This window comes from Aptenodytes forsteri, unplaced genomic scaffold (genome assembly GCF_000699145.1).
Source record: "Aptenodytes forsteri isolate BGI_AS27 unplaced genomic scaffold, ASM69914v1 Scaffold289, whole genome shotgun sequence".
NCBI lineage: Eukaryota > Metazoa > Chordata > Aves > Sphenisciformes > Spheniscidae > Aptenodytes > Aptenodytes forsteri.
Genome location: NW_008795025.1, coordinates 3,405,536 through 3,423,489, shown reverse-complemented (window position 1 = coordinate 3,423,489; position 17,954 = coordinate 3,405,536). Strand labels below are relative to the sequence as shown.

Below are 17,954 nucleotides of genomic sequence, written 5' to 3'. Positions count from 1 at the left end.
GCTTGCATAAATGCTGGGCTGTGCAATCCCTGCGGAAGAGCTTTCCTGGTTGTGCGGAGCCCAAGCAGCCCGCGGCGTGCTCAGCCGTGGCACGTCTCAAACAAAACACCTGCGGGTCCAGGCAGCTGGGGTTTGGGTTTTTTTCAGGTCAGTGTTATTTAGAAATGGATGCTCTTCTGGTGATGTTTAGTGGGCAAGTCTCTGACTTCAAGATGATTGCCAAGTTTATTGCTTCCCCCCCTTTTTTATTGTCCCCAGAGCGGTGACCTTTGGGGCTTTGCTTTGTTGTGCAAAGGGGCGGCTTGGCTCAGGCCTGCCTTTCCTTTGGGAGAGCGCATCCTTCGTTGGCGGCTCCTATGTGGGGTTTTCACGGCTACCTCCTCTCCGGTGCTGCTGCTAATCTACCAGAGTGCGTGCAGCAGTGTGGCGATAGGTGGGGAATTGGATGACACATGTCTCGCTATGTCCCGTCTGCTCTCGGAGGACGGCACGCGAGTGTGCCGGCAAGTGGGCAACACTTCCCCCGGGACAGCCTGCCGGTTCAAAATAAACTTGAGTTATGGATTTATTCAGCTTGTAAAACCTCAGCTGGCATAAATAATTGAGAAAGCAAAGGTTTGTCTGTGGTGCATACCTCAGGGACCCACTCCTGCCTCCCTCCCTCCCACCACCCTTTCTTATGAAAATGATCCCAGTTGCACTGATAGATAATAACAACACCAAGCAATTAAAAGCTATGGGTGGCTGGAGAGAGGAGAAAAGGTTCAGTTAATGAGCTTTTCCTCTTCCTGTGCCCAGGAGAGCCTCAGAAGTGACGAGGCGATTAAAGCGAAGAGATAATTATAGATTATGTGAAAATGGGTCCCTTGGGGGCTGAGGGCCTTGACATAAACAGTAAGTGTTGCGAGTGTCTCTCAGCTCCCTGCGCGCCGCCTGCTCCGCTCTGCTGCGCTCCCGCTCGCTCGGCAGCGCCGTGCCAAGCAGAAGGGCAAAGCCACCTGTTAGCGGCACCCAGGGCCGCTCCGCAGCAAGTCCACTGGGACATGACTTGGATCAGCCGCGGGAAGAGGGGATAGGACGCCCAAAGTAACACCCGATCGCAGCCCTCTGCCCAGAGCTTTGTGTTGGAGGTAACCTGTGAGGGGGGGAGGAAGGGGGACGGGGCAAACCTTGGAGGGTGCTTTCTGTGAGGGAGTAGAATATCTGAATTTCAAGTCTCTTCTGTGCCCTTTTTCATGGCAGTCTCGGTGGCTGTTTAGAAAGCAAGGAGGTTTACAGCACTCAAGGTAAGAAGGAAGTGAAGCCTGATGAACCAGCAGCAGATCTTTTCCATGAGCTTTTTAAAAACTGTTGGCTCAACACATGTGTTTTGGTCAGCTTATGAAGAAGGCTTGTGAAGCCTTCCAAGCCTGGGAAGAGATGACTTAAGTCCTTCCACATCCTTTTATTCAAGGATGGAAAAAGCTGCCCATGTGTTACCTGCAGGCAACAGATATGCTTCAGCTCAACGTTGAATCAGAGTTAGCATCTCTTACTGGGGATGGGGAAGAGCAGGAGAAAATAGCTTTGGGGGTTGAACATGTGTCGGCAAGGGAGAAGAGAAACCCTTCTGGCCATCCAAAGGAAATAGATGTAAACACATTCACTGCTGGTACTGACAGTCAAGTGGTCGCTGACTTGAAGACTCCTTTTTAGCTCAACAAAAACAGCCGGTGCTTGTATATCACACAATTTGACATGGCAACAAAACTGCATCTGAGTCTTCCTTTTTAGCTACAGGTTTTAAATAATTGTGCACATCTCCATTAGGTTGAGTTTTCATGGTCTTTCCCATCTGAAGATGTCTCAAATGCTGTATTTTTACTTAAATTGAGATTTTCTGAAAATACTGATAGAAATGCTATGGGTTCCCCCCCAATATTATCTGAGCAATGTCTTTGCAGTGTTGCTTACTTTTGTATTTCTGATGTGCTTCTGTCTGGTTTCAGACTGTTTCTACCAGTTTCTGGGCCTTGCTGCTGACTCTTACCAGTTTTATGTGGAGTGCAAATTCCTGCTAGGAACTGGTCTGATAAAAAACGCTGCATCCTTTTTGTTTTCTTGTAGCTGCTGCAGTGGAGGGATTATTCAGTATGTGCACATACACACATGTGAAATAAAGCCGGGGGGAAACCTGCGTTGCAAGGTTTTCAAGCTATGTTTCTTATTTGTCCTGTGTGGTTTTGAATGCAAAGTCAGCAAATAACAGTAACCTGTCTTTATTCCATTCACACCATTCAAGTGGAGCTTTTTCCGTAGTATTGGTCCCTCCAAAAATCTGGTTTTAACTCCTCTGAGCTCTTTTCTCAGTTTCCCTTTCTAGTTTTGGCATGCGACTAGAGCAAATTGTTTTAAATGTCTGGAGTGCAGACAGCTTCACATGACTATTTTGTTTGCAGGTAAAATGTCTTCGTTACAACTGTATGGACTTCCCTCAAATCTATTCAGGAAAGGGCTCATTTCTCGTTGTTAATATTTGTAGAAAAGTTGGAGATAATATATGCTAATTTTTTTTTAAAGGGGGCATCAAGGGCAGAGGAATGGTTTAAAGCTTGAGAAATAAATGCAGAGTAGAAAGATGAAATTTCCCAAAACCTTATCTTCAGGTGGGGAAATTGCTATTCTAGATTAATTCCATTGTGGAGACTTCTAAAAGAAAAGTGAGGTTTTTTGGAAGGGGGTTATATAGAGCATTTGCAGAGGTGGTTATTCCAGAAAAGCTAAATTGTGTCCAAATAGCTGTGTCGGGTCATTTTCCTCCTTACAGACAATAATATCCTCGGGAAAAGACTGTAGAAGTCTTGTCTGGAGGCTGTGGTAGGAAGATTGCCTGGTTTTGCTATGTCAGTATTAATGTGCCTTTTCTCTGCTGGTGCAGACCCTGCAGCATGCTTCCCATGGAGCGTGGTTGTTTTATCATTGCCACGTACCTTCTGCTCTGCTGGTACCTCTGGTGCTGCCGTGTGAGGTGCAGCCATGACTGAGCTGCCCAGGCTCTGCAGCATGCAGAAATGCTGGCACCCGGGCTGACTGGGTGGCATCACTGCCAGGGACGGAGGGCACAGCCTGAGTTCGTGGCTGTGACATGGAAAATCATCCAGGAGTAACTGAGGATGGTTGTGGACTTCCCTAGCAAGGAGAGACTGGGCTCTGCTTTGGTGTTACAGAAGAAAGTGATCTGTAATAAATGAAGTGTGTGTGGCTGTGCAATGGGGAAAAAGCTACTGGAACCAAGTTACTGTACAGTGTTGTCTGAATAGCAGCTTCACCCAAAAGGCTGCTTTCAGCAGCCAAGGGTGTGTTTGAGAGGTTGGACTAACAAGGTAGGACTGGAGGGACTTCCCAGCATATCAAATCAGCCCTTTGTTAGTAGGGGCAGGCATGTTTCATAACCTCCATCATGAATCTGTCAAGCTCCATCTCGAGCAATATAAGCTTTTGCCTTTTCTAATCTCACCATGAGATTCTTTTTTCCCCAGAATTCAAAGTAATTGCCTCTAAAGCATGCAGTGATCTGTTTCCCAGGAGCTTGTGTAGTGTACAGACAAGACCTCCAGCAAATGAGAGTTAAGAAACTGGAAGACTTCTGTAATGTCCCTAAGCCTATACATGGAGCGTGAAATCTTGTGCAGCACCCAGCTCTTTGCTAGAAAGGTGCAGGTCAGCTATGAGGAAGGACTGCTTGTGTACAAAGAATAGGGGTGTTGTGCAGAACGGTGTTACTAAAGGAGCAACATGAGAGAGAGGTCAGAGGAAGTGACTTCTCTGGAGAAAGCAGCACTTTACTGCAGGAGCTGAATATCAGCACTTTTTTCCCCACCTTTTACTGGCACTGAGGAAGGAAAATGCTTGAGGTCTGAAGAACAGAGTGTAACTTAGTAAGCCAGGTGTGTAATAATAAGACTGGAAGTCAAAGTTGTCACAGAGCTCTTCCTGTCCTGATGGGAGCAGAGGGCATGGTCTTGGTGACATTGGTATTTTCATTTTTGTTGGGACTACAGGTCAAAGAGCATCACTTTTCCTTGTAACCCATTGCTCAAATGCAAATAACGTTTAGATTTTACTTTTCCTTGCTCTGACGTTCTTCAGCCTGCAAGGTTCAAGAGCAGTGCAGATGAATGGGAGGAGTACTGTTGCCTTTTAGCACCAGGGAATCAGTTCTTCTCAAACTGCCCTGTGGCATTGCAGAGGCTGTTCTCCTGCCCAAAAGGCCCACAGCAGAACGACCTCCCTAGTGGGTCTGACCTGCTCCAGCATCCTCCCACTTTCATGAGGAATTTCCTTTGAGGCTGTCAGGTCTGAGTTCTGCTGAACATCCAGACTATCTTAAGTTGAGGTGATTGAAAACTGGGGATGTCATGAGAGGCAACTACTTTGTGTTTAACTCTTGTGAAGCTGCCAAGTCCCATAGCAACGCTGGTGGGTTCATTTGAGCCATAGTTTTCATCTGGAAGCTAAAAAGAGAGGGTAGTATGTGGACTTCTGGCTTACTTCTAGAAAACCAATGACGTCTTTTCTTTACTCCTCACTAGGAACAGAGTTGTATCAGTATATCTGTACCTAAAGGTATTATTGTAAAGGTGCTTCATGCTAGTACGGCGTAGCCCCCTTTCCATAGAAAAATCATCTGTGTTGGAGTAAGTAACTTTTCACTGGCATACCAGCATGGACAGTAGGAGAGTTGTACTTTCTCAGCAATACTGGAGTCAGTAATTCATCATTAGATACATGAGTGCAGATTTATACAGCAAGATAAAAATGTCTTCATTCTGCTCTGTCCCTTTGCTAAAGATTCCTAACATTTGCTTTTTTAACTGCCATGAAGCACTGTAGCTCCAGTCACTCATACAAAGCTCTTTTGTAATGTTTTAAGAACCTGTGAAATGTCTTAGCTTCATTAGAGGTTCTGTTTGGCTGGTAAGAACAGAAGTTTTGAGGTGTCTGAAGCCAGGGTACTGCTTTTAGCTCTAGAAGAAGCTATAGCTATAACTCAAGCACCTGTGACACCACAACTTGTTGATCTTTCTGCCTGCAAGCAGGCCTAAGCGAGCACGCACTGGCATCCTGGCACAGACACGTGCTGGTCCTTCTGCATACGCCAGCCTGCTGCTCTGAGCAGAGATCATTGTCAAGCTTTTTCTTAACGCCATCAATACAAAAAGGAGTGCAATGGGGTCATTTGCAGGCTGGTAAATAAAGAAATAAAACCAACCAAACCCTGTGACCAGGTTCCAAGACAAACACTGAAGATTTCACAAATCCCTGAACAATTACTTACCAGAGTGCCCAGTAATGTCAGGCACCTGCTTTAAAGCCACCAAATAAAGTACTTGCCCACTGTTGACCCCTTCACACACAGAATACTAAGTTGTAGAGCTGTTCCTTTAGAGAGGCCAAGAGTATGAATGGGTTAAAGCAGAATAGAGCGGAAAAAGGTCCTGGAAAAGACTGATAAATATGCTCATCTGGATGCAGCCTCTAGCTACAGAAATCCTTAAGCCACTGAGTTTCTGAAGCTGGAAAGATCTAACCGGGGACAGATTGCTTTGCATGTGTCCTGTTTCTTCCACTTTTTTCTCTCCAAGCCACCTTTAGTGGCCACTGTCTGAGATGGATGGCAGTGGAAGGGCCTTTGGTCTGACCCAGAGTGGCTGTTATAAGTTTGTAAAGCAGGGAGAAGAGCAGCTTTAGCCTTTTATCTTCTGTGGGATTGCAGTGGCTTATACCAGGACTTGAACGTGGTTTTTGCTGGCTAACTGTATAGACTTCCTGTGCCAGTTCACAGGAGTAAGCTGACTTTTGCCCTGGCATAATATTGTTAAAAACAACCTTTGTTTTCTAGGAAGCAGGATCGTCTGTCTCTTACCTTGGAGAAAAAGTATTATTCTGCATGTGCAATACTAGGCGTCTGTTTCAGTCCAGTGATACTATTGAAATGTCTCTAGCAAAGCTAGAGCATATGATGTGCATGCGGCCTTTGTGTTGTGCAGTAACACGGTGCTTCTTTTGCTTTTGTTTCCTGAATAGGGAAGAGGACAAGAACATTTTTGATTACTGCAGAGAAAACAACATTGACTATGTAACCAAAGCCATTCGATCAAAGAAAGTGGATGTGAATGTCACAGATGAGGAGGTATGGAGGAAAAGATAAAGACCATCAATCTGTTAACTGTTGGGTGTATTAGTTCAGTGCCACTCCTTTTCAAAATTCCCTGGTTAGGATTGTTATAACAAGGTACTACAACAGTTGGACAAACACTTGGTCACTGAGACAGGGATAATCTATTTGAAAATAGCTTTCCACTGGATTTCTAGTAGTGTGGATGTACTAACTGTGATGCTGTAGCATATGAGAAACTTACTTTCTATGTTATTTTCAGCAACACCAGCAGCCACTTGCAGAACAAGATCTTCTGAATACTCCCCTTTCCCCACCTTGTACACTAAATGTGGTCAAATAGAAGTAGGAAGTGAGGGAAATGGCTTTTTTGACCAATAAACTCTGTTCACAGGTGAAGCAGGATTTCTGCCATGCCATCAGCTTTTCATTGTTCCCAGGTGGAGGGTAAATGAGTGACACTGGCTTTCCAGCTTCACAAAAACAGTGACATCGTCCAGTCTTTCTCTGCTCATCAGACTCAAAACACCATTTCCCCATAGGGAGATAATACAGGCATTGCTAGAAACCTCAAGAAAAGGATTAAGTGTCTAAAATTGTGAATTGGCTTGATCCTTTTCTTGGTAAAAGTAAACACCTGATGTGGACAGTTTCCTGTTCATCCGTCAGGAAGTGTAGCTTTATCACCTTGGTTTTGATGCTTGCATACTGCCACCTAGCCCTGCTCGTGGTCCACTGTATGTACAGCTACTTTTGCCCGCTGCTTTCCAGCACATTGTGTTTTGGTGAACAGATGAAGTGCTTACACATTCATAGACTGAGACGCCACAAATTCAGTTGGGTTCTTCTGTAGCTCTAAGCAGATTTCTGCCCTCTGAGCCATGACAGCCCCGGCTGGGGCTCTGAATGCTGATGGCAGGGCCTTTTATTATTAATCAGGAATTCATGTGAATTAATTTTCAGAGGAGAGGAGGGAGGGTGTTCACGATCAGGGTTGGAATTTCACATCATAAATTCAATGAACTGAAACTGTCATGTGCCACATAGTCACTGCAACAGCGCCATTACTGAGCTCCATCCCTCCTTCTTCTGATCCCAGGTTACAGAAGTAAATGTCCAGGGCAGTCCCACAGAACACGGCTGGAGTCCTTTCATTAATAAAAGCTCGTTTTTGGGATTACACACTTGCAATAAGTGTATAATAACATCCTGTTAGCATTGCTTCACGTCCACTGGCAAGATGCTCTTTCATAGTTAGCAGGGATCAGAAGCTCGTACCTTCCTTTGTGTTCAAGCAACAAATGTGCTTGTTTTCAGCCAAAGAAATTTTGTTTTTTAAAAAAATCAAAATATTTGGTGAAAGATGGCTGAAATATTTTTGTGCTCTAACGACATAAATGTTTAAAGCCAGATCTGAAAACTGCTAGGTGACATCCTCTTTGGGTATTATCCATGAGTCTCTGATGTAAGAGAAGACCTATTTCTGAACTAGTGGGTATTAGCACATGACTACTGCAGAGTATGGAATTGCTTCAGCACAGATAGGAGCTGAAAACCCTGCCTACCTGTGAAGGGCTCATGGGAAGATTCCCACTGGTGCAAAATTCCCCCATAGATGAAATTCTCACAGCCTCAGTGATTTTGGCTTACCCCAGCAAATGCTCAAACAGGGAAGTAAGAACCTTTTTTTTGGCAAGTGCTGGCTTCCTTAGGCTTGACTCTAACTGGTGTAAAAAAACCAACCAAACAAAAAAAGTTAGCATACCAAAAAGAAAAATCTGAAAGAAATATTTATTTCATGTTATGTTAAGGAGCTGAAACCATTACCAGTGTTGTTCGATATCCAACCGTGGTCTTCACAATCTGGAGGGTAGCTTATTTTCCAATATCGTGCAGGTTGATTGAAGTTTTAGAACCCATTTTAGACTGGAGATAACCCAGACTGAGCCTTTGGTAGAGTGAAGTGTATGCAAGCATAAACTTGTCACTTTTATTAACTATTTTAGTGTTACTGTAGAAATACATCCTGCCATATCCAAAAGATGCCTCTCCTAGCCCTCTGAACATAACTCACGCTGTCAATCCTTTGATTTAAATGCATATAAATTTAAAATGGCAGCAGGGATACATACAAAGAGTTAACTTGTTACGAAACAAAATCTACTGAAGCACCAAATAGCTCGTGCTAAACTGCAAAGACGCTAGGCTCAGCCTTTCCTTGTACAATAAAGACTTGACTGAGGTTGTAAGGTGTTTAGATTTTATTTCTATGTGATGCGTTAATACTGTATCTAATTGTATCCCCCCATTTTGTGCAAGCCTGAAATAAGTTAGCGAAAGGAGAAAAGAAATCAAGAATAAAAATGTAAAATGGGGACAAGCCAACTTACTTGAAGCAAAAGGATTTCAGAAAGGACAATAGAAGTCCCTGGGGTTTAGATAGATGCACTTGGCAACTTTTGAAGCATAAGTGGTCGTCTTCCTACAAGAAATAAAGGTCTTCATGTACAGCATGTTAGCATACCTGCTAACAGTTTGGATATAATAAACTTCAATTTAGAATTAAACAAAGAATCTAATGACAGTAATCATGTATAAGCTTCCATTTACTGTATCTAAATTGCCCAGAGTTCAACAGAATAGCTTGCATTCACTTAGAAGAAGTAGCACAGACTGTAACAACCCGTTTCTCTTATGTATGTCAGCAGGACTAATGAAATAAGAAATGGACTATGGCTGTGAAGTCGCCACAGGCACATCCTGGTAGTGTGGATTGCTTGCTGCCTTTTTGAGAACAATATTTCTTCAACTTTTAACAAACCAGAAACTGCTCAAAGGCATAGATGAGTTGCTTTTGTAATTTGTGCCAAGGGCTGTGGAGGTTGTAGATAGAGAATTTTTTTTTAATTGTTGGAGAAATCCCAGTAAGCAAACATGTTACCTGTGTGCAGTATTTAAGCCCTTGCCAAAACTTTAATGAAAGGCATCTGAAATGATGCTCGCTTAGTCCCCGATCCTCGTGCTTTTGAGACAGCAAGTGCCAAATTGGTGCCAGCTTGCCAAGGAAAGGACAGGGGAAAAAAAATGGGTTTGAAGAAGGATCACATACTTCTGGATTTACAGGCTTACTCCCATTAGAAAAACTTCCCCAAATGTTTCAGAGCTCTGAAAGTGATTGACTTCTAAATCAAATGTGAAGTTTACCCGTATAATTGCAACAACGGCCCTTCCATTCACTGTTTTTGCTACCATGGGGGGATGCGGCCGTTCTCTATATATCTCCTCTTAATTACTGGTAATAAAACACTTGCCACAAGTTAGAGGGGCCCTCATTGCTATACAGCCATTACAGCTGCAAACATCATGCCTAGAAGTATAGCTTAATATTGTAGCACATCCATTCAGTTTGGCTTTGTTCTCCTCTTTCTCTGCACTGGCTAATTGATGTGAAAATCATTCCCATCCGTTTGTCTGCTGAGACTCGGTATATCTGAGACAAATCCCTGTCCTGTGCTTTGTTTGTGAACACCGTGTGACTTGGAGCTGAGCAAAATTGATGTGCTGTTGGCTTGAGAAACTGCTGCAGAAGCTGGCCAAGCTGGCAGCGGTTATCCAAGCAAAGCACAGAAGATTTAAGAGGCAGGGTTAGTGCACTGGGGCTATTTTTATGCTTTTTTTTATTAAATACTTCAAAGGCAGGGGAAAATGCATCCTCTCAAGTAACTTCTGCAACAACTGTTGGGTGTTTGAATTGCATGGAAGGGAGTACCTTGATGTTTGATTGCATTTAGTCAAGACCTCACTACTGCAGTGCTTTCCTATATGAAATTATTCGTGTTGCTTTGAGTCTCTCACTGCTTGATGAAATAGTCATATGGGAAGTGTTTTGGGAAAGCTCAATCTGTGGCTCTTAAGATTTCTGCCATGTTATTTAAACACACAAATACATGTTATATGCTGATATAAAGCAGCAGCTGTGTGGACTAAAGAATTCTTCAACATGCATAGGTGATATCCATGCTATACAAAGAGTTGGATTGTACATTCAGTTTGTTTTATCGCTAAGGTTTGTTTTAAGGAAGACATGGGAAACAAGTGGACTTTGTAGCTGTATAGCTGCCTAAGTACATTAGCTAGAACTCCTGATTTTAATTTGCCTGATAGTATGCAAACAGTAGTGAATATTATCTTGTTTTAAATACAAGTTTCTTAGTAATGCTTTTTGTTATACAGTAAGTAGGTTGAGATTCTTCTGCAGGTATTCTTACTTCCACATCAAACGGTGTACGCTTGCACAGAAGGTCTCCAAAGTCTCTTACACCCTGAGTTTACAGCGTAGCATGCTGCAAGGATGCAGACATTTCTTGGGTGGAACGTGTCAGCTTTTTAATAGTGCGCAATTACAATGCAGAGCCATTTAAGGCACTAATTGGAAAATATTGTATCCACGTAGAATTACAGAGAAAATATATAGGTAAGCAGAGTGTAATTACCCAAAGTGGAATTGGCCCAAGACTTGAAATCCATACTCCTGCAAATAGCACAAGGAGATTTTTAATGACTGTAGATGATCAGGCTTGAGTTTCTTGTCTTGTTCAAAAGGCAACATTTGCAGCAGAACCAGCCTTCCAGTGTCATGGGAAGGGACCAGCTGCACAGTGCTGCAGTACCCCTGAGCTGACAGAATTGGCAGCACTATCTCTCCCAAACTGTTGGTTTTCCTTTATTGGTCTCAGCCAAGTTCAGCACCAATAAAATGAGATTCTGCTTATCCAGAGACAAATGCAAACCAACATATATGTTACTAATCTGTAACGTGAATTTTGATATAAAGGATAGAAATGCCTTTATTTTGTCATGTAATTGTACAATAATTACACTTGTGTAATTACAATATTATTCCTCTACACATATATAAAGAAACTGAAATAATCTGTTGAAGTATTTATTGCTATTGTGCATATCGCAGATAGTGCTTCTTTCTTTTGAAATAAACATCTGTGGCACAAAAAAAGTTGGTATTTGTCCAACTGAAATCCTAAGTCTTAAGTAATTACCAGTCCAGAGATGAGTTAAGAGTGCTAAACATGAATTAAAGATCCTTCCATGTTTACCAATTGTTTTAAATTGCACTCTTCCTCCCTTTTAGAGTTTGATAGTGGTGTTGAGTGCAAGAACATTGATCATTAAATGGCCCGTGGATGTCATCAGTACTTCCATAGAAAGTCATTGTCAGAAAATTCATTCTAATTCAAGGTTAATTAGTGTAACATTAAAATTATGTGTTACAAAAATTAATTACTTGCTGGGTCAAAAAGTGTGTTAAAAAGCTTAATGCCTTGTGTCCGAGATCGCATTTCCTTACTCAAAATCATGTTTTACCTCTGCTGCCCTGCCCAAGAATATCCAGCAGAAGCAGTGTGAGCTGTGAGCTTCGGTTGCAGGTGTCTTCTGCCCCTCCTGCTGTTTTGGCACCGTGGTCAGGAAATTTGGCTCACAGTTCCCATTAGCAGATAAATGAGTTGCTCACCTTGTTCCTCACTGCTCTGTCGAGAGATTTATAACCAGGCATGGGCTAATTTAACTGATTTCATCTGTGAAGGTCTGTGACTGTTTCGTGTAGCATACTGGAAAACACAGGTCAGTCTGACGGTGTCACAGCTTGGGGGATGATTTCTCGGTTATCTGCAGGGTGATTTCCAAGGAATCCCCTGCAAGCGTGCCACATGCTGTCCTAAATCAGGAGAGACTGATACTAACAGTAAGTCTAATTTACTAAGTAAACAAAGGAGAAAACCTTCCATCTCAAACTACCTTGAGCTACCTTTCTCTTTGGGGCTGCCGATATAAAAAATCTTCTATAGTTCATAGAAAATGTCTTAGAGCTGCTTGTCAAAAGGCTCTGTTACCGCTTTGAATGCGTTTTTGCATTGTAAGAAAAGCACTCCAGCCCCAGCGCAGGGCTGTTAAAGTGTGTGAAACTGTATCACAGCTCTGCTGTGATGTCCTGTTGCAAAAACAAGTATTACCTTTCACAGGCTTGGCTGTTGTAGCCCAGAATCAGGGCAGCACCCATGAACCTGACCCGGAAAGCTTGGCTTCGCTTCACTGCTTCCATAGCCCTTTCCAAGGCCAGCTGGGTTTTCAGATGTACGTGTCAGCCCTCAGAGGGGTCCTAAGCTACTTCCCATGTCCTTGACAGGCAGGAAGATCTGAACTTCTATTGCATCCCCTCCTGTGGTGGCAGAGACATGCAGAGAGACTTCAAGTGTGCAGAGACCTGTAGAAAGGGGATGGGAAGAAAACTGTGGAGGTTTGGGAGGGGCTGGAGGCATGGAAGCAGCAGCCCGTGTTGCCGAGCTGAGAGGGGGACGGTCGTGGGTGATGCCTGCCCAGACACCCAGTTTTAACCTCCTATTGCAGCAGAGGCGGGGCCCGTAAGTTGAGTGTTTCGGACCTGCCAGAGGAATGAGCTTTTGGGGACTTTGTGTTTGAGTGACTTAGGCAGCATGGAAAATCTCACCCTTACTGTGTAAGTCGTTGCTCCCAAAAAAGTCAGAGGTGTCAAAATCCCAAATCTATATAGGAAAACAAATCATGTCATGGCTCCTGCTTTTCATGCTTTGCTGCTTTTCCCCTCTAAATTTTTGCTGGCTTGTGGGTTTGATGCTAAGTTAATGAAAAATTCAACTATGTGTCACTTTTAACATTTCTAGCGTTATTCCGTAAGTCCAAATCAGGAGCAATAGTATGTTACATACTCATATTAGTGTAGTTTTTTTAAAAAGTCTGTGTTAATTTTGTTATTGGTACTCAATACTTCACAGCAAGACTGTGATTCTCTGTGCTTCTTTTTTTTGCTGGCTTTGTTAATTTTCTCCTGGATGTTGCAGGGCCGGGCTCTGCTCCACTGGGCGTGTGACAGAGGACACAAGGAGCTGGTTTCAGTACTGTTACAGCACGCTGCTGACGTTAACAGCCAGGTAAGAAAGGAATAAAAAGTTGAATTTGATCGATGTGTTACGTAGGCTCCTGACCAAATGTTTTGCATGAAACTGAATTCTTCCAAAACTCTATAGCAAGTTCTCTCAGAGCACTTATCACAGAGAAGAACATCCAAAAAAGGTAACCTGGGAAAAATAATGGAATTTGGTTGCATGAAATACATAGTCATAAGGGACCTTTTTCAGTTCCTGCTGAAACTTCTCCCTGCAGTAAAGTGTTTTGATCACCTGGTTGTGGCTTCCAATGTGACTCATGGTACTGATGGCAAGAGGGATTTCCTGCATACGAGGTGTTTGGTAGCTTCCTACATAAAGTGCATTCTCCAATGTATTTTTTGTAACACTACACTCTCAGCAGAACTTGGTGGACTAGTGGAAAAAGAATCCCACTTTGCCTAGCAGAAAAGCATCCAATAAATGCCTGTGTTTGGCAGAGTACCACGCGGGGGTAGGTCACGGTGTGGTGGGCACGTGACAGCTACAGTAGGATCTCAGTGGTGACTGAGGGGAAAGCCGAACGGCTTATGCCATTTCCATCCCCAAATACTCACCTCACCCCTTTGGGGTCACCATTTCTAGCACAATTTGACTTAACTGAACGTAAAGCAGCTTTTTAGCCGCTGCAGTTTGCAACCCAAGTGTCTGAGCTTAACGAGCAGCAGTTTTAAGGTACCTTAATATACCAGGCTGTGAACTGCACTGGTTCTGCAACCGCTTTGCAGGTGGTTCATTCCAGCCAGCTTGAGTCTGCCTGTGCTCATGAGTCAACGCTCCTAGTTTTGTCAGCTTGTTGTAATTAAGGGCTGACCTGTGTAAATGCGATCGTGTTTGGAAATAATTGTCCAACATATTTCTGTCAAATTATGATTGACTGCTCTCTACTATCATGACACTGGTTTTGCTCTCATGCCCCGTTTGGACATAGATACACCTCTGCTGACAAATTTGCTAGCTCTTAGCAGTGAGATCTTAAGCAGCCTTGCCATAGATGCTTCAGGAATTTGTAAGAGGTGGACCTTAAGCACAATTGCAATCTGCAGGCTTCTCAGCAGACCTGTAGTGTTCACAGGCTACAAATAGCTGTGTTGGTATTTACACACACATGAAATAGTTGTAAAAAAGTCTTTCTTGCCCTTGGCTGGGCAGAATTGCTGGTGGGATGGGTATTAGGAAGCACAGCCCCACAGTAGCTGGTGAGACACGTATCTTTGTGCTTAGACCTCGGGGGTTTCCATTGTAATGGATTTTGCAGGAATTTTTCCTTACATAGAAGAGGGGGGGTGGAGCCAATACAAATGGGGGGCTTTGCGTGCCCCATTGTCAGACTAGACCATTGCCTTTCAGTCAGAACTGGTGAGTGACATGTCAGATACATATGGGAACAGCTTTGCATTGAAATCATGGAGGAGTTGGATGAGACACCTGCCCGTCCCCTTTGCCCTGGCAGCCCAGGAGATGGTTCTGTCTGGGGTGCTGTACTGCCGCAGCATTCTGAAAAGTCACTTCTCTTTGACACTTGTCTCATTTCTTTGAAGGTAAAGTCTGACTCTTAGAAGAAGGCGGCTGAAGGGAGAGTCATCTTATTTTTTCTCTGAACATTAGTTTTCTCTTAAATTCTTCTTCTCTTTTTTTCTTTTTGATGTATTGCACATTTTGTAGCCAGATTATTTTTGGCCAGTAACTTAAGGTTAATAATAGCCATAAAAAGAAAATCAATCTTTGATTCCCCCCCCCAAGGTAATAAAGGAGAATTTTTTTATAAAGGTCTCTGTTCATGCTTAGGTGTGTTCCTAGAGAAGGCAGACACATTTTTATTCTCAGCCACTTATAAATTGCAATAACATTTCAAGACTTTGTGACCTAATGTTTATTTCTCTTTTTTTTTTTTTCACCTTTACCCTGTAAGAATTCACATCCAAAGCAAGAGCAGAAGGAATTTTAAGAGCAACCAGAAGAAAAAAGGAGAGGGGAAAATTCTGGCTTCCTAACAGGCCATAAACACTGCAGCGCCTGCTCTTATACATTACCAAATGCACTATCAGTTAATGCGTAGGCTATAAAGAACAGTGGGTTAAGTGTAAGGGAACCTCTGGTGACTTGAATCAGTGGCACTGTTATTTCAGAGCGATGTGCTCTCGATAGAAGTTCCCTTCGCAGGCTGCATGCAGCACCTCTGCCAGAGCCCAGTGTGCAAGCAGCCTCTGTGATTTCCACCTGCTGCTCAGGTCTTCAGGTGTTTTTCTGTCTTGTTCAATTTTGCAGCAGTACCTACATGCAGGCAGCATAAGAGATAAAGAATAAATTAGGGTTTATGAGGGTTATGAGCAGGTAGTGAAGGAGAGAAATGTTATAGACCAATTTTTTTAAAAATTGCCTGAGTTTTAGTATGCTTCTAAACAGTTAGTCAAACAGCACGACAGATTTATGCTCTCTTCCATTACATTTTTAATAAATGCTCTTCCATCTTGGCTCTCTTGGAGCGTGCTAAAGGATTTAGCTGCCCTAAGCAGATGGTGACGGTGGTGCTCTGCTAGGTGACCTGGAGCAAGTCATACCAGTTCACTGTGCCTGTAGATGTGCCTTACTCACTTTTTACTGCCTTATTTTAGTTATCTTTGTACTATCTGTTGTCAAAGTACTTGCAGTCTCTGGATCAAGAGGCTGTACAAGAGTCAACTTACTGCTCTTTGTTGATAAACAGACAGCGTGGGAGCAGGAGGAGAGATCGCCTGGCTCCGCTCATTGCTGCATGCTAGCTCGAAACCGCTTTAATTCTGGGAATAACCACACACTCCTGGACTGCAGTGGTCCAGCGCCTGTGCTTTTTGTTTTAAACAGTGGTACTGCAGTTTCAAAAGGGTGGTTCACTAACGTCACTGAAAAGCTGCAGCCATTGAGTTCTCTGATTTTTCGTAATTAGCTCTAATAGCACATTTGAAAAGAGGTGGTAAGCGATTGCCATGGGCAAGGGGATACAGAAAGGCAACAGGCTTCTCTACTTTGTTGAAAAGGGGCATTTGTGTAATTGAATTACCTAAATCTTCAGAGCCAGAGGCCATTTCAAAGTGGGTGGTAGTATGGTATTTTGGAGCTCTGCTGGAAATACCCAGAGCCTGGGGCTTAGTCTGAAAACAGCCTCCTTCCACTGGAACTGTTTGCCTAAAATGTAGGCTTTTAATTGAGTGATGAAGTGAAAGGAAGGGGAGTATATTAATGATGTAACAGTTATGAAGGAGCTCAGCAACAATATCCGTTTCTAGCTTTAAAATATATGAAGACATGAATAAGTTTTCCTTGCAGAGGATGAGCAACAAAGGAAAACCTTTTTCCCCTGTGGGGAGAGTTTTTCCTTGCAATGTTTTCTCTGGCCTTGGAAAAGAGGTTTTCTGGGGCCAGGGGAGGCACTGAATGCAAGCCGTGCAGAATTGCACCCCAGCTTCGTGCTCCCCTGTGGCTGTGCCATGGTATGCTCAGTGTTCCCCATGCCAGGAGCAGCGAGCTGGCCTGGTTGGAGACTTTATTTGTCCTCAGTTATATCTGGTGGTGCAGTGCCAGTGTGGAGGAGACAGCAGAACTCTGCTTGGCTCCTGGATGTGAGGTGCTCCTCAACCAGCTTTCAGAGGAGCTCCTTTAGTGTATTTAGGGGGAAGTTTAGGCACAGTGTACTACTGCTTCAGTGCTATTAGGTGGAAGAGTGCTCTTGGGCAGGGTCTAAGTCTGGTCACTTCCTCCTGCAAGAGTAAGGCAAGTAAGGCGGCTTGAAAAGGAGGATTCTGTGCTCTGGTGCAAAGGTCCCACATGATTGCTCATCCTACGCAGGGAGCATTGCAGGTATACAAATTACTAGTGCTGTTTTAAGAAAGATGAAGGGCATCGTGGTATAGTAATTGTCCAATGAGAGAGAGAAGGACAAATAGCATCTCTCACTTGTAACATCAAAACAGTAGACCATAGGCTCTCCTCCTGGACTTGCTGTGGCTGCACTTTGTTCCATTTGTGGGTACTCTTTACTCCAAAATAATAATCTGCGTTCAGGGCGTGCCCTTGGGAATGCGTGGGGAACTATCCTGGAGTGGTTGCCACAGATCAGCTTACTCTGAAAAAGCTTTTCAAGCCTATCTGGCCATGTGAACAAGTCTTTAAAAAAAAAAAAAAAAAAAAAAAAATCGTTAGTTGTAAGTGGAACTATATCACTTGACACAGGATAATTAAGGGCTGTGTACGTATCTGTGTGGTAGAGCAGCTGAGTTAAAATTGTATCTAAATATTTTATTATTTTTAAACTACATCATTGTGCATAATCAGCTTATCAATGTTATGGTAATCACTTGTGTATGCTAAAATTGTACTATAATTATGATTACAAGGATGAAAAAAGCTATAACTGATCTTCAGTTTTTATTTGCTGACCTTTCACTTTCCTAGTAAAGATGCAGATCACTGTATTGAGACTTTAAACTGCTTGTCAGCAAGTTCTCAGTGGTCACCCATGGACCCTTAGGGGTTTGAGAAGGAAACTTGAGAACCAAAGCTGAAAATCATCAGGTTAGGAAATCTGTTGCTATTATATGTGGATTTTATTTTATTCATTCATATACACCAGTAATTTCAGTGAAAAGCATCTAGTGTCTGTGCTGTCTTCAGAGAGAGTTGGTTGCTCTTTGGTGCCAATGTTGTATCTGTATTTTGAACCAATTCACGCAGTGCTGCACAGCTGTCTGAAGTCGTGCTTGTTAGCATGTGATTTTGAGTTAGCTGGATTTTTCTTTTTTTTTCCTTCCCCTCCCCCCCAC

The 17,954-nt window shown here is 43.2% G+C and overlaps 1 protein-coding gene across 1 annotated transcript in view; it reads left to right on the top strand.

The window, feature by feature from the left end:
- The window catches only part of ACBD6 (acyl-CoA binding domain containing 6), a 92,088-nt gene that overhangs the window by 32,866 nt on the left and 41,268 nt on the right, over positions 1 to 17,954 (top strand). Inside the window, exons 5-6 of the mRNA XM_009275913.1 lie at positions 6,067 to 6,172; positions 13,051 to 13,140. Coding sequence (XP_009274188.1) covers positions 6,067 to 6,172; positions 13,051 to 13,140 — 196 coding nt within the window. The remainder of the gene's footprint in view (positions 1 to 6,066; positions 6,173 to 13,050; positions 13,141 to 17,954) is intronic.